The sequence below is a fragment of the Pinus tabuliformis genome, chromosome 2_2 (assembly GCF_031772625.1).
Source record: "Pinus tabuliformis cultivar Carrire ecotype Pingquan chromosome 2_2, CPIR1, whole genome shotgun sequence".
Classification (NCBI taxonomy): domain Eukaryota; kingdom Viridiplantae; phylum Streptophyta; class Pinopsida; order Pinales; family Pinaceae; genus Pinus; species Pinus tabuliformis.
The window spans coordinates 393856758-393874038 of record NC_142300.1 but is presented as its reverse complement, the minus strand read 5'-3'; the positions used below and the strand labels follow the sequence as shown (position 1 = coordinate 393874038).

Here is a 17281-nt window from a genome sequence, read left to right as displayed (position 1 = left end):
TAGAGTTGTTATTTATCTTACGTATATCAATGTGTCCTAAACAACCCTTTTCTAGCACTGATCACATTTTTTGGGTTGATGATATTTCTTACAACATCTACAATTATGAACAATTGCAAACAATGTCCATAATGATGATGATGATGGCATGAATGGTGATTATGATGATAATGTAATGATGGCAATAACAATGACAAGGATGATGGTGATGATGATGACAATGATTATGATAATGAGAATGACCTTACAATCTTATGGATTCGTGAACAATTACTAGTTTCAATACCATCTTCTGGATACGTATTACTATCATACTTTTTAAATTTTCTGTCTCTCTTGAGGTATCTTACTATAATGGTGTTGTCAACACTAGAAAGATATCTTGTTGTAATGGTGGTTCTAATGTTAGCACTAGCAAAGTTTAGTAGGGAGGATGCTACTACAAGAGGAATTCCTTCTAAGTGACTATGGCATTCAAAATGAGGCTTTATGGGCTGCTTGTTTTCACATGTTCTCAGGCTCATATAAAATTAATGTGAAAAGTTGCTTTAATTGGTTCCCATGCATAATTGATATTGATAATGGGGTGGTATAAAATTGTAATGGGCATATCCGTTAGTTAGTTATGATGGGTCAACAACATTGAAACCATCCAAGTGACATTTCACCTTGGAACAATCGTCGCTCGTGCAAAAACACGAAGTTTATGTAAATGAAAGTTGTGATTGTAGTGGAATTAAAACCATCGAGAAATATCAAAGAAGACGCTGCCTACCAGTTTTGAAAGACAACCAAGGCATTGAACAACTATTTGCGTTAGGATGTAGTGAGGGAATCAAAGGAAATTTGGTAGCCCTAAGTTGCCATTACTATTGCCAATCACACATTCAATAGTAACCATAAAAGGTAGCCACATATAAACAGAACCTCGAGGTGTTGACAGTCAGAATCTATTGTAATAGCTTTGACGTATATATAGTTTTGTGTTTAGATGAGAATGAAGTGGGCTTCATCCAGGGTTCGGCTCAATCCTCGTCCATTCCATGCAGTGGTGTTTAATTCGCCAAGCAAGAGAATATTACGTGAGTGTTCAGAGTTAAATCAACAGAAATCAAGGACGTGTGATTGTCAAATTATTGCTCCTCCCTTATGATTGAGCGCTTGATGCGATGGTCATTATCCTTGGGTGATACTTTTATTCCCCATTTTCTATTGAAAAAGTAGCGTTTTTCTGTTCGATTATGATAGGATTGGATGAACGCCGGTTTGGGTGGATGTAGACCCATGTTTTTTTGTGGTGATCTTCAAATGTCTTGAGGATAAGAAAAAAATCCTTGACCAAGGTCCATGGTTTTGGGGATGAGTTGGTCTTCTAGTGAAGCCATGGTTTCCCAACTTCAATCCTCTCACTATGTTGCCGATGACTACTCTAGTATGGGTAAGATTCCCACTTTTCCCATTCACTTTACCCATCTAGATCTCTTAGAAAAAGTGGGCAATTTTAATGGAAGATTCGTCAAAGTAGACAGGGAAAGACTTTTGAAAGGCATTTTCACCTATGTTTGCATATGTGTTTAGGTAGATCCCAATGAAGTTTTGCGAGATAAAATTGAGCTCAAGTGGATGGGAATTGTGTATTCCCAACCCCTGGACTATGAAAATACAACTTATAGATACACGTATAGATACACCAATAAATTTCAACCACAAACCTGTAAATTTCATTTTCCTTCACACCATGCATCTAATTTGTATTCTGTATGAGAATTAACAAAGGAATGATGCTCTTTTTCCTATATTTTGACTCCCAGAGAATACTATGATAAACGTGGATAGACATAGGGTCCTGTATGGTCCATTTACATCCCATGCATGGGAAATCAGAAGTAAATAAAATAACATCCATTACATAGGCACTCATGATAAATGGGGGAACAATGTTTTCTAGAATAAAAAAACTATAGTTCTTCCTATAATCTAGGATTTGGATACTTAAATTATTAGATAGAACAGTCCCCCAGTCCATAACATAGCTGCATCAATCAAGGGTACCCACTGGTCTGAAAACTTTTGGGTATTGACATAACCAAATAATCTACATATCATAGTGGCAACATAACAATATGGACCGACAAGAGAAGCTATGGAATGCATACCCTTATTTTCTCGCTTGTGCTTGCTGGCATCTCTTCTCCATCCTTTGATGACTTCAGATTGATCCTGATTTTCCTTCATGAATTTCTCAATGAAGTCATTATCATATTTCTTCTGAGCTGCCGACAACTGGTACATTCGAGTCGAATCTTTGTTGGTGAAAGAGCCGATGATTGTGTTCCTCTTGGTCATAAAGTTTCTGTCAGCGATGTTTAGATGGTCAACAACACATGTGATCATATCCATGTAAGGAAGGATGTTCAGCTGAGCAACAATTCTGTGGAGGAATGAATTGGCCAGATCACTATATGTAGTATCAGAAACCGGGTATGAATCTTCGGCTATGACTACTCTTTCTGTGACTCTCGGCTCTTCATCTTCGAAAAGTTGATATGTGGCCTCCCAGGTAGATGTTCCGGTGTTTGAGGTGCATGTGGTATCGGTAAATAATGCAAGCAATTCTGCAAACTCAGGGGGAAGAGCAACTGATTGTTGTTGAACAACAGGTTTCTTCATGGGTTTGGTCGACCAAGACATTTTTGTTGAATTATGCTTGTTGGGACTGACTTGTCAAGAGAAACACAAGGGTGAGAGTAACTAACATTCAGAGCGAATAACTTAGCAAATAACCGATTACATAATAATCTAAGACTTTTATGAGCGAAATCTCAAGAAACTGTTAGTAATAATGAATGCGTTTATTCTATCGAAAACCATTAATTCTCCACATTTGGCCATTAATATCGCATCCGCCATATCTCAACTTTTGAAGCCTTGTCACTTTGAAACCTCCGATTGCAATACGTGTTGCAGACTCGACTGCTCCATCATAGCACACCTTAATATAATATCACAGTTGCCATGTCACGCCTTTCATATCACAAGTTTTAAAGACGTGTGTCTGGTCATGGACATTAAAAGTTGCAATGGTTATGGTGTAAATAATTAAATTGAATGGATATGGTGTAAATAAAGTCGCAAGTTAGAGGCTTCGGAAGTTTGGTCATGGACAATAAAACAAAAACGCCACTCGCGAGATCCCAATATGCAACGTGGCAGTTTTATGGGGTCGACCTCTTTATTACTATTTACATATATATGCCGGCTTTTATTATATTTATGCTTTAAACCTTTAAAATTTATTTGGAAAAGGTTTTAATCGCCATTTTTCTTAAAAGACTTTTTAGGATGTTCTAATATAATCCTTTTGCATTGAGGCTTTAGAATTAAACCTAAAATTTATCGCTCTTTTTAATTAATTTTTTTTGATCTTAAAACTAATATTTCCTCTCAATTTTTTTTTTATAATTATATCCTAAATTTTAAAATAATAACCCTTCTCTATTAATTCTTTTATTAATTATATAATAAAATTATTAATTCATACAACACATATTTAACATTTTACTAAAGTATTACTTTTACTTACTTCCATATCCCACTACTTCTATGACGTTGCACAAACCTACTTCCATATCCCACTACTTCTATGACGTTGCACCGGTTTGTGCAAATGCTAGTTCTATATACGATGTAGGGTTTCAGGGTCGGCGACAATGCTCTTTAACTTTTTAAAACATTTATATCTTAAAATGGGTTGTTATATCGGATGTAGGGTTTCAGGTCCGCAGATATATCCTTCTCCGAGGGGTTTTAGGAGGGCCTCTTACGCCGCGCCCCCTTTTCAGGTAGACGCATTTGCAAATATTTGCATTGTGCTATTTTTCTTTCCAGGCGGCGGATTGACTTGATCGGTGCACGGACAAAGGTGCATTTTTGGATAACCGATGTGGCTGGTTCAGATCCTCATATGCAATCGGATAGAGGTGAGTCTAAGCCTTGATTTCTTTTGTCCCTCTCAACCCATATTCTCTTATCACGATGTCTTTTTTGTTTTGTATTTCCGCTTCACATTTTCCAGAAGAGGTGCTGCTTATATTTGCTTTCACAGACTCACAGCAGGCATATTTTTTCAATCTGTGTTTTTTTTGGCGCATTTATTGGCTTACATATCGATTGATATTGATATATTTTCCCTCAATTTTTCTAATCTTTTATTTCATCCGAGTATAAAGAGATACATTCTGTAAATGCTTTAAGCTTCGAGAAAAATCAGAACGAAAATATACATTCTTTGCTAAGCCTGAAGAAGGCATTGATATTGATTGAAGGGTCCTGTAACTTCTCTAAAATTCAGAATTCTTCTTTTGAGGCACTTGGATCATCTTCAGAATACTGACTGTCATAAGAATCCCCATTCGAGGATGCAGAAATATGTTCGTGTAAGATATGACAATCCTTGATTTCACTTCATAACCTTGAACCCTCAGCCAACTGTAGTCCTTCCTTCCTCAAGGTGTCTGCTTCACCATTTAATTCTTTGTAGACATGTTCAAAGCACTCTGAAATAAAAACGGACAGAACGTTTGATTTCATCTTCTACTACTGCCATTCATCCAATTAATTACTAACAACTGATAAATTTAGTAACACTTGTTTAACAGATTCTTCTCCTACAGGAAAGTAGCACAGTCTGAATTTAAAGGCTAATCGAAACTGTAATCTGAATGTCGTTTGAGCCTATAAACGGACATAGTTAGAAAACATGCACAGAACATGTAGATCACTGTCAAGAACCCCTGTTAATGCTATTCCATTATCGTTGAATAAAAAGCTGCATCACTAACATATCTCAGTGCAAAATGCACTGCCCCCTTCCAAGTATTAGAACTTGTGTTTTGTGGCAACCTGATGAACTTGCCTAGGCTGCACAATGTACTGAAAGTGTTGACTGCAAAACAAATGTTAGGCCTTGTGTTAACTAAGTACATGAGGAAACCTATCAATTCCATGTATACAGATGTTCATCAAATCTGAATTAGAATCAGCAAAGTACAATGGATTTACTACCACAGGGGAGTAGCCATGGGTTTGCACTACATCATTTGAAATCTCATCAGAATTTCAATTGCATACACTGGAGTAGCCATGGGTTTGCAGTCCATCATTTGAAATCTTCTAAGAATTTCAATTACATACTTTTTCTGTCCAAGGAACACTTCACCTGCACTTTGCTACACCCCTAGAGCCAGCAAGTAGTGCTTCAAGTCATGACAAATTCTCTTGCCAATTTTGCCCTGCACCAGTTTGTGGATTCCTTTTAACTTCCTGTGAGTGTAAGATTGTCTACATATGGGACTAAAACAAGCAGTTTAGAATGATCTACCAAATTGTAAAAATTAGAATCTGCATCTGTCTCAGTGAAACCCAAATCTGAAAGTTACTCATCGATCTTGGAGTGCCATGCAAATGGTGCCTGTTTCAACTCATAAAGGGCCTACTTCAACTTGTAAACATGGGTCTCAAGCCTATTCACCTAAAAGCCTCTTGGTTGGTTTATTCATATAACTCCTTAATCAACCTATTAAGAAATGTTGTCTTTACATAAATTTGATATAAAATCCAATGGAAGATTGTTGTGAAAGACATAGTAAATCTGATAGAGGTATATTTAGTAACAAGAGCAAAAGTCTCCTCATAGTCAACTCCTTTTTAATGGGAGAACCGTCCAGCCACAAACCAAGCTTTGCAGTTTTATATGCTGCTATCTGGTGCATGCTTAACCATGCATGATTGTTGTAAGAAAAACTGGAGTCAAATACTGACTTCTCCACTAGTCTAGGCACTATCTCCTACCCATCATTCTTTAGGAGGAGATGTATTCCTCCATCATGGCATTTTGCAGTACTTGCTTCCTTACTGCCGTTACTAGAAGGTTTTGTTTCAATAATGAAAGATATCAGTGCAACATAACTAGGGAACTTTTTAGGAGGGTGGCTTATTTGAAGGGAAGTAGTTGGAGCACCAACTTACTCTGTTGCCTCTTTTAATGTCTAGATTAGCCATCTAGGCTTTCTAGCTGAACTTGAAGGTAAAGAGGCACCCCTTGCACTTCCAAAAGCTTGCTGATCTAAGTATGCGTTTCATGATCTTTTTGATTTCTGCAGATCTATTTTTGGGATACCAAGCTCTTCTGCCTCCATGGTCACTATTGGAGGTTCTTGAGACTTAGAGGACCATGCATTTTCTTCAAACTTGGTATCTCTGCGCACAACTACTTTATGTTGAGATGGAATGTATATTCTATAAGCTTTTGAGGTTTCACTCTAACCTACAAAAATTCCCTTCAAACTAGAAGGTTCCAACTTGGTCCTTTTCCCATCTGGAATATGAATGTAGATAGGACAACTGAAAAACTCAAAGATGTGTTACTTGAGGCTTCTGAATTCCTCCAGTCTTATCCTTCAAAATTCTGTGAGGATACCTATTCAAAATATAGACAATGATGAGACATGTTTATACATAGAGACACATGAGCAGAACTAGATCATGAATCAAGGCCCCAAACTACTGAGGGTTGTAGGGAACTATCAACATTTTCTTGATTCTTGATTTCATGCAAAAGGTATCAAACTCCTTTGGTTTTTGTGAATTAAGTCTAGGACTTCCTAGAAGAATCATCAATAAAATATCCATAGTAAATGTTACTTGATAAGGAAGTTGAAGAGATGGGCCCACATACATTTGAGTTGATTAGGTCAGAAACCCCTCTTGACCTATGTTTACTGCCAGGAAAACATCCTTTACATGCTGGCCAAGTGCACAACCTTTGCACACTCCTTTCTTCTCAGCCTTGAAGATTGGCAATGCCCACACCATGTTTCTCAAGATTGGCAACATTCACTAGTGCAAGTGACCTAGTCTCTTTTGTCAAAGCTCACACATGTTGTCACTATCATACCCTAAAGTTCTTATAGGATTCCCTTGCAATTTAGGATGAGGACTTGTTGATCTTCAAAGTTAGCCATATATGTAGGATCTATCATCACTGAAATTGGAAAGAGATTTTTAGTTAAGCTAGGTACATACAAAACATCATTAACTTAGTAAGCTTAAGGATATCACTTGATGGATCCCACTCTTGCAATTGGATATGTGGCATCATCACCAAGTTCTACTAAAGGTACTCTTGTTAGAGGTTGTATGTTTGCAGGCTCCACTATCCACATACCAGTCCACATCAGACATGATGTCAGATGACAGGCATGAGACCATTGAGAAGTGTATCTCGAGATTGGATGAAAGCTCATCCACTTGAGCTGATGATTTTGTACTCTTTACAAGTTGCTTTCCCTTCCCCTTCTTTTGATGACATTGGAAGCGAAGTGCCCAAACATTTGACACTTGAAGCACTTGATGTGGCTCAAGTCCTTCCTTCCCTGGTTACAAGAACCTGGCTTCTCTTTCTTCCCTTTTTGACTGTGAGATGTATCGTGGTAAATCCTATGTAGTGCCCAATACGGATCAATGTTTTTCCCAGGAACAATATGGATCAAGTTAGCTTGGATAAATGGTAAGTATTTGATTTAATCTAGCTGGACCTCTTATAATGACCATTTGTAATTTATTTATATTGCAGCTACCCTGATTCTTTTCTGAACTAAAATGCTGGCAGAGTCTAGGCTTTATCTAGACCTTAAATTTTCATTTGATGTGAAATACAGGATTGTTCCACTTCCAACAATAGTGATAATCTGGAGTGCAGGTGTGGTTAAATGCTTTATAAGATGAGAGGAGTATATTCATCATGGAAGATTGTGTCAAAGGAGGCAGAGGTTCAACCAATCTGTTCAATTATTACTTAAGGGATTTTTGTTAATAAAAAAGGTTTCATTTGTATTATTAGACTGGCAATGACTGAAGGTTTCTTTTTATGAGTAGACAAATATATAAAGTTTCTAGGCCCAAACATTTGACACTTGAAGCACTTGATGTGGCTCAAGTCCTTCCTTCCCTGGTTACAAGAACCTGGCTTCTCTTTCTTCCCTTTTTGACTGTGAGATGTATCGTGGTAAATCCTATGTAGTGCCCAATACGGATCAATGTTTTTCCCAGGAACAATATGGATCAAGTTAGCTTGGATAAATGGTAAGTATTTGATTTAATCCAGCTGGACCTCTTATAATGACCATTTGTAATTTATTTATATTGCAGCTGCCCTGATTCTTTTCTGAACTAAAATGCTGGCAGAGTCTAGGCTTTATCTAGACCTTAAATTTTCATTTGATGTGAAATACAGGATTGTTCCACTTCCAACAATAGTGATAATCTGGAGTGCAGGTGTGGTTAAATGCTTTATAAGATGAGGGGAGTAGATTCATCATGGAAGATTGTGTCAAAGGAGGCAGAGGTTCAACCAATCTGTTCAATTATTACTTAAGGGATTTTTGTTAATAAAAAAGGTTTCATTTGTATTATTAGACTGGCAATGACTGAAGGTTTCTTTTTATGAGTAGACAAATATATATAAAGTTTCTAGGCCCAAACATTTGACACTTGAAGCACTTGATGTGGCTCAAGTCCTTCCTTCCCTGGTTACAAGAGCCTGGCTTCTCTTTCTTCCCTTTTTGACTGTGAGATGTATCGTGGTAAATCCTATGTAGTGCCCAATACGGATCAATGTTTTTCCCAGGAACAATATGGATCAAGTTAGCTTGGATAAATGGTAAGTATTTGATTTAATCCAGCTGGACCTCTTATAATGACCATTTGTAGTTTATTTATATTGCAGCTGCACTGATTCTTTTATGAACTAAAATGCTGGCAGAGTCTAGGCTTTATCTAGACCTTAAATTTTCATTTGATGTGAAATACAGGATTGTTCCACTTCCAACAATAGTGATAATCTGGAGTGCAGGTGTGGTTAAATGCTTTATAAGATGAGGGGAGTAGATTCATCATGGAAGATTGTGTCAAAGGAGGCATAGGTTCAACCAATCTGTTCAATTATTACTTAAGGGATTTTTGTTAATAAAAAAGGTTTCATTTGTATTATTAGACTGGCAATGACTGAAGGTTTCTTTTTATGAGTAGACAAATATATATAAAGTTTCTAGTGTATTATTATGTCCCTGCAGGGACATATAGCATGCGGTCTCCTGTGTTTTTCTGTTCATACATATAGCCAATATATTTTTTACCTATAGGTTACGTTAGGTAACAATTTTTATTTTTTCTACAACAATTTGTTAAACCCTTTATATGAACTCTGATTTGGTGCTGCAGGTATGATGCCAGCCTTGGTAGATGGAGTGCTGGGGCCGATGGTGCGCTGATGTTGGTTTTCAGTTCAGCTCTATGGGCAGAAGTCTATGTGAAGAAGAGGTAAGCATCAATGTCTCATCTCGGTTCATAGCAAAAGGGTTTTTCATATCAAGCAGCATAGAAATAAGAATGAGGAAGAGTATTGGGATAGGCAGTTTTACATTCAAACCAAAGTGGTCATGCACATGATAACACGAAGAGGAGAAAATTCTGGCTATTTGGGTAAGCTACCCATTTTTATTGTCTATCTACCCTTCTTAGTTCCTCTTTTCTTGTTGCCCTTCTTCGTCTTACTAATGGGGACAACATTCTGCTCCTTCTAGTTGAAGTCATTCCGTAGCCTCTTCAAAATGGGAAGTTTTAACTTTTTTTTGGCCTAGATGTCATAGCCAAAAAGTTTCCAAAAAGAACAGGACCTATTTAATGCAATGAGTACTAGCTTTTCACCCTTCACCTCCTCTCAATTGCTGCAAGCTGAACATGGAGATCAATAATCTTCATTAAGTAGGAAACTACAATATCCTTTTACTCATTTGCAGGGATTAAGCTTATTTCTTAGCAATGTCTTTTGTTTGTTGTTCTCACTCTGATAGAGTGACTAGAGCATCAAACATGTACTTTATTGTGGTCTTTTTGGTGATGTGAGGGATCTAATGATCCTTCATAGATTCAAGTATGACTCACTTGACCTTGGCCATCTTCTTTTTATGATTTACTAATTACACAGGTTTGGGAGGTTCTACAACCAGTTTCTCAATGAAGTTAGACAAATCCTACTCCAACAATATCTTTGTGCCTAGAGGCGCTCACCAGCCTGGTATGGAAGAGATGTTGTAATGTCGTGTCTCGATATGTAAACATTTTGACTCAGTCAAATTGCATAAAATGGAAATGAAATAAAATAAAAAAAAAATAAAATAAAAAATAAAATTAATAATTAAAATAAACTTGAGGTAAAATAGTCAATTCATTGTTGGTGGTTTTGACAACCCATGGTTTTGCTAATGGTATTCTTATGTAAGAATAATTTCTCACTCTAGATCCATCTTAACTCCAGATCTATCGAGTGTCGAGAGGGATCAAATCTATTGAGGTGCAAACCTCTTTTAGAGTGAAAAGAAATTTGATCCCGCCAATGCTTGGAAGATCTGTAGTTAAGATGGATGCAGGCTGGTTACCTGAGACTTCCCTGGGATGAAGTTAAGAGGGACCTTCCAATCTGTCCATGTATTTGAGATTGACTGTAGCCATACTACTGCATTGGAATATCGCCTAAACGAAAGTTAAGACAGATCAGCAGCCTAACAAAGAACCCGACAACTTGAAACTTCACTGTGCTTTTCTCAAGCATGGATCACAGCATCCAATCCCTGGAGCCTCCTGACAGCTCCCTTTCATAGGTAGCAGTCCTACTATCTATTCAAGGATTTTTAGAATGTTTCAACAAACCTTTCTCTGATACCATTATGAATTTTTGTCTAACTCATTGTAAACAGATTCTTCTTCTAGTGGAAACTAACACTGTCTAAATTTAAAGGCTAATCAAAACTGCAATCTGAATCTCACTAAAATCTACAAACACAGTTGGAATACATACATTGGAACACACAGATCAATGTCAAAAACACCTGTTACTACTATTCCAATACTGCTGAATAAAAATCTGCTAGAAAGGATTTTGTGTAAGAACTGAAACTAACCCTATTACAGATCCATACTCTCACTCTTTCTTATAAGTGACACCTAGGGTTTATAAAAATAGATATATTACTTAGATCTCTGGATCTGTGCTCTATCTAACTGATAAAAAATGAATTCAGAAAGACTGAAAAATAAAACAGAACTGACTCATCTAACTTTAGCACTTTATCTTTAACCTGAAGTATAATGATAAAATTGTCTTATTCTTTTTATGGCTGGTCCATACATGCATGTGTGTGCCCTTATTGCTGGAATAGTAAAATTTGTGATGTGCTCCTACTGTCTATTTATTGCTGCATTCTCACCAACAGATCATTATGCTGTTTGGAATTTAATGCTGCATGGATTTGTGTAATGCTGCTGTAATATAAGGTGCCCAGATCTGCCATGTGTGCTCCAACCTAGTAGAAGATGATCTGGGGTACACTATCTAACAACAATGAGCCAACGAACACTGGTATTTTTTTTAAATGCCACTGTGGGCTGCTAGCTTTTAGAGTATTGTTAGGGAAATAAGCTCGGTGTAGTTATTTGATCCTCACCTAAATCTGTTTTAAATCTGATATAGTGAGAGTTATTGAGATAGAGAACACGTATGGCTTCCCTTTTTTGGGGGGTACCTTGACTAGCTCCATCAAAGTAATCCCCATGTTCCAGCTTTGTCCATAGGAGCACGAATCAACTTTTTCTATGTTGGGGTTGATGAAAAAGCTTTGAAGTTTGAGAAGATTGACTGACCTTGGAAGGCACATTGAAAGAGTTGTATACCTGTCTTCAAAGATTTCAACATTTCTATCTTTCTAGATATTCCCCATGATACTATTAGAGGAAGGCCTTTGAGGACTGAGTTTTGCTACCACTTTCTAGAGCACTCTTCAGCATAACCTCCTTGTCCACAGTCCTTTATCCTTGTCAAACCATCCAGATTTCCTTTATTAAGGACAGAATATCAGTAAGTGGTCTATGTTCTTTTCAACTCTTTTACACATGATACATTTGCTTGGACTTGATCCATTTCTTCTCTTAAGAACTTCCTATGTGGGTGCTCTATTTAAGATTGCCAACTGCATGTAAATAATGAACTTTTGAAAGGTTCTTATCCAGATGCGCTTCCACCATGAGAGTGTGCATTCTGGTCTATCCAGGGTACACGATTCTTATCCTAACTTTGGAGTGTAAATCCCCAAGGCTGGATTTTAGACCAGGCATGTTCATCATCAGAGTCTTTTATATAGGCATGGCACACTTTTGATTTGTTTATAAATCCTTTTGATTGAATATTTTCTTGGCCTTTGAGTCGTCTCTCTATTCAGCGCTATTCCAATCCTGCTGGCAAATGGAGGAGTTTCCTGGTCCAGCTGCCTAGTCTAGATTGAAGAGAGTTTATCACTGCTTCTGGCAGCTTGTACTCAGCTCCACTGCTTATCCATGGGTCTATACTGATCTTCGCCTTAGCCTCATTGCAAACCTTCCATGCCAGCAATCTACCTATTAAAGGGAATGTTATAGTCAGTACTTTCAATAATATGGATGCATTGTTGATTGACTTGTTTGGGTTTTCAATCCAGTCTTCTGCTGAATTGGGCTCAATATATCTCTGAATGTGAATCTGATTCCACAGGTCCTCTTTTGATATTAGTCTCCACATACACTTGGCTTTTAGGGCTTTCCCGAAGGAATGATATTCGATATGTAATGCATGTGGGCTTTTTTGTATACCTTTGTTTTCTTAGCAAAATATAGTCTTATATTATAAAAAACAGATCAAGTACTGTAATTGCTTTCTCTTTGCATCCATGCTAGAAGAGCCAACATATCAGATTGGGCATCATATTTGGAATGTCTCATGTCATTCTAAGGACAAAATCCACAACAGTGATAAGATTCAATGTTTGCTTTTATTTTTATTGTGCTCTTTCCAGCTTTGTGGCTGGAATGTGTTGTAGGTCCAATTGAATCTGTATTCAGTTCAACCTGATTGTACAATGTATTTTTCTAACTTTCTACAAACGTGTTGTTTATATCTAGTATAAGCAGATGGGGGATAGACTCATGGAGTACTAGGCTTGTGTAGTTACATCCTGTAATTAATCTATTAAGATTGGTTCTGGTCTCCTTAAGTCCATATCCAGATGGGTCATGAGGGGAATGCAGAAGTTGATTTTGTATTCTTATCGGCACTGGGTCATAGATCCCACGATCCTTCATTTAATGTCTAGTTTTTTTCAATAATTAGGTTCTGTTCTTTAGATACTCCAATCTTTAGTTTTAACTTTTAATGTTTAGTGTTCTTTTATGGTGATTATTTTTTAGTATTTAGATCCTGTAATGATCCTTCTACTATGATTGGTTCTTTTTAAATTCTTTTCTAAATCCTTTTCTAAATCCTTGATGCCAAAGGAACACAATTTCGTTATCGAGTCAGGCAAGTCTTTGTTCATTGGAATTAAAAACATTTTACGGAAATGGGAGTGCTACCAGGAAAAAATTTAGATAATACAGTTCTGTAGTTTGATGCTACAACAAATTTTGTTTGTGCTGTCACTGCCTTGTTTGGTTATTGGTATCAATTCTACTTTGGTACCGCATTTAGATACTTCAAGCTACATCATTTCGACATAAGATTGATAGGAATTCGACTATGTAGTGATTATAAAAAACACTGCTGTTTATCTATCCTATTTTAGTACTACCACACGACTTGCAATTGTGCTAAACATAAAATACGAAATAGTTAAAATTTTGATCCATTTTTTTCTTTTGTAAGAAAACAATAGTTTATTTTAACCAGTGTTCCATGAGGATGTGTCCCCTATGGTGGGGTGCACGTATCCACGCTTCCCACACACCTAGGATGGGAAGATGCTCAGGGACATGTTTCCCCACGCCCCCTTTTAGGGAGACACAGGGAGACGCAGGGGGAAACGTTTCCCTACTGTGGGGATGTGTTTCCCCAAAAGGGGTGCTTCTGGGCAGCTCCCCTAAAAAAGGGCTAGGTGCTCCCCCTTAATTTTGCTTGAAACAATAATTTATGAGTGGGAAAGCTCAACATTCAACCCTAGGGCCCTATTAATTGACTTAGGATGTTTGAGAGTGGTTCTGACCTCATTTTATTTCATATGGAGAAAGTAAATTTCAGATTCCACTCAAAATGCATCAGACATAACAATTTTTAGGATTTCAGGAATGAGCGAATTGCGATGTTTCCATTGGGCTCTATTATATATAAGGGTTTGGAACTACCATTTAATCAAGAGCACCAAGCCCAAAAGCACCCCTTTTGAGGGGGGGCATGTTCTGCTTAATTTTTTTTCTAGTAACTGTTGTAATATAGAAATTAAAAAAAATTATAAAAAAACCATAAAAAAAATTAAAATTAAAAAGAACAACACATAACAAATATCAAAACCTAAACTAATTTGCAATCTCTAACTCACTCATTCGAGTTACCAAGCTTATGTCTACTCAGCTTGCTGCGCAGCACTATTTGACTTACCAGTTAACTCTTGCACCTCCTCCTCCATGGCACTCCTAAAATGCTCATTGGCCATTTTTAATCGTCAGTTTTAACTTTCGAGTCTTGACTTTAGATATGGATGACCTTAGACTGATTCTTTGACTTTCACTCTTTACTTTTTTTGAGTTTGAGTTATATCAATTTACTATTCCAATCTTCAGGCTTAAGTATCTACTATAGTCTATTTTGGTTAGTACTAATTAGATTCTAGAATCACGAATTTAAATTTTAAATCAATTTAGAATCTAGAATGATGAATGATGAATTTAATTTTTAAATCAATTTAGATTCTAGAATGTTGAATAATGAATGATGAATATGGATCAATCTAGTTCATTATTGAATCTCGTGGTGTATGAATGAATGATGTATGTATTAGTATGAATGATGAGTATGGATCAGTGTATTTCATTATTTAATTCAATCATGTACGGATCAATGTATTTATGCTTTCATTATTGAATATATACATATATATATATATATATATATTAAAAAAATTATATACCGCCATATCCCCCTGCCCCCTAATTTTACCTAAAATTTGAGGGTACTCTCACACGCCCCCCCTGTGCATCACCCCAGACATGCATCTCCCTATCCCGGAGTCTTGGTGGAACATTAGTTTTAACTTGCCAACATATAAGGGTTGAAAATATAGTATGACTTCATATTGAAATATGACCATGCCCTTCAAATTTGATGCCAGGTTGAAGAAGTATTTTAGGAAAAGTATTTTGAAGTGTGTTCTAGTGTTTGCGTTTTAGAAAATGTTAATCTGTTTTCAAGCTTTCTTTTCAGTTCTTATAACTGATTTGTTTGTTTTACTTTAGTGGTTTATTTATAATAGTTAAAAAGGCTTACGAGATTTAATGGAAACCTTTTATACCCACACCAGATATGCCAAAAAGACCTTAGACGTGTGAATGCCAATTTTGATGCACCGTTCATATTGTGTAGTTGTGATGTTTTTTGTTAACGATTGTGCTGAATAGCTTTGTGTCGAATGATGCAGGTACCTTCAAGACAATTTATACCACATACGGGAATCACATGAGATGGATCTAGATTTGAAGATAGAATTCTTCAAACATGTTAACTAATGCATTCAACTGTCCAATGTTCTTAGGTAGCGGTCTTGTAAGATTTCTTCTGACAATATCTGGTAAGAAGAGTATTATTGTAATCATTAAAATGTTATAAATAAGATATATGAAATAAAAATTCAGGTATTGAATTTTTCATTAAACATTATTTAGAATGTATTAATACTTATAAGTATCTTAGACATGTATTTGTGTGAAAATAAATTGAATTGGTTTATGTTTAAGGACAAGGCATCCAAGGCGAGGTTAACCAAGACAAAAGTCACTCATCGTAGTGGCCAGAAAGGTTTAAAAGCACTGATAACAACCTTTGTAAGTATATTAAACATGTGATATTTTTTTAATAAATTTTGTACTAGAAGAAAGTCATTGTTATCTAATTTCTCCCTATTTACTGATTGATAGGAACTAAAATATGGAAGACCTCCAAATAATTTGGAAAAGGAGGTGCTGCAGCAAAAGAGATGGGTTGAATTTGTTGTTTGGATGGACTCTATGGTATGTAATCTTAGTTGGATTTCCAATATACTTTTAAACCATATTTTCATTTTATTTTTTAGTACTATTAGATATTATATCTTACCTCATTTTATGGTTAACATTGTATAACAAAAACATGTGTTGTGTTATGTAATTAATACTAACATGTAATATTGATTTTTTTTGTCAGAATGCTATAGGTAATGATTGCCAAGACGATGATCCAAATTATGTTCAACATATATCAGGAGATGATGAGGATGAGGATGAGGATGATGGTGGTGAAGGAGGAGATGATGATGATAGTTGCGGTGTTGGTGATGATGTGGATCAGAGTAATGAGGATGGTCAAGATGATCATGAGGATGATCTTGGTGGTGGTAGCTAGGCATGCACATGCATTGTTTTTTATGAAGAAATTATTGTGTAGAATGACATTGTTATGTTTAGATGGGTGTTGTGAATTTACCCTATATCAATGAGACATTTTGATTTTGTAATCATACGATGAGTTTGATTTATGTATGTTGTTAATTTATCGTAGAATAACGATATTCATGAAATATTTTGATTTGTTAATCATATTTGAATTTTACTTGTTTTGATTAAAAATAATACTGATTTTATTAGTATTATGTTGCTATTTTATACATGTTTTGAAAATTGTTAATGACACATTGTTATTTTTTTGGATGGATGTTGTCAATTTCTCTTAAATTTCTTTACAAATGATTTTGAATTGTGATATCTTCTTTAATGATATTTAGAAACTATCATATATTTCACTATGAATCTATAAAGGGGGTCATATATGTAAAGAAAAATATACTCTATATAAGAAGTCAAATGCGGATGTAACCATGGATGCAAAATTGAAAGTAAAATTGGATGTTAAACTAGGAATTAATACAAAATGCAAACAATTGACATACAAAGTGTTTTAAATTAGAAGTGAAAAATTGTGCAATGGTTGACACAAAGAAGGGAACAAAACATGGCATACAAAAGGATATCAAATTGGGCAAAAACAAGGACACATAAATGGGCACCAAATTAGATGCAAAAAAAGACAACAACTAGATGTAAAATAAGATGCAAAGTTGAGCGTTAAAAAGAAGCAAAAAACGTTACAAATTAATATGCCAAATGATGATGCAAA

General features: G+C 36.0%; 1 protein-coding gene across 1 annotated transcript; it reads left to right on the top strand.

Moving 5' to 3' along the window:
- Positions 1-3666: 3666 nt before the first annotated feature.
- On the top strand, positions 3667-16681 carry LOC149192926 (uncharacterized). Its single transcript, XM_089406503.1, has 5 exons — positions 3667-3980; positions 15552-15676; positions 15868-15954; positions 16048-16140; positions 16313-16681. The coding sequence occupies exons 2-5, from the start codon at positions 15629-15631 to the stop codon at positions 16508-16510; spliced, it is 426 nt and encodes a 141-aa protein (XP_089262629.1). The 5' UTR covers positions 3667-3980; positions 15552-15628; the 3' UTR covers positions 16511-16681.
- The last annotated feature ends 600 nt before the right edge of the window (positions 16682-17281 follow it).

What these genes read in the sequence shown, in the direction of transcription:
- LOC149192926 (XM_089406503.1), top strand. Translation starts at nt 15,629, where the DNA reads ATGTTAACTAATGCATTCAACTGTCCAATGTTCTTAGGTAGCGGTCTT. An exon ending in TGTTCTTAGGTAGCGGTCTT is followed by an intron (nt 15,677 to 15,867) that starts GTAAGATTTCTT and finishes TTTATGTTTAAG; the next exon opens with GACAAGGCATCCAAGGCGAG. An exon ending in TTGTTTGGATGGACTCTATG is followed by an intron (nt 16,141 to 16,312) that starts GTATGTAATCTT and finishes TTTTTTTGTCAG; the next exon opens with AATGCTATAGGTAATGATTG.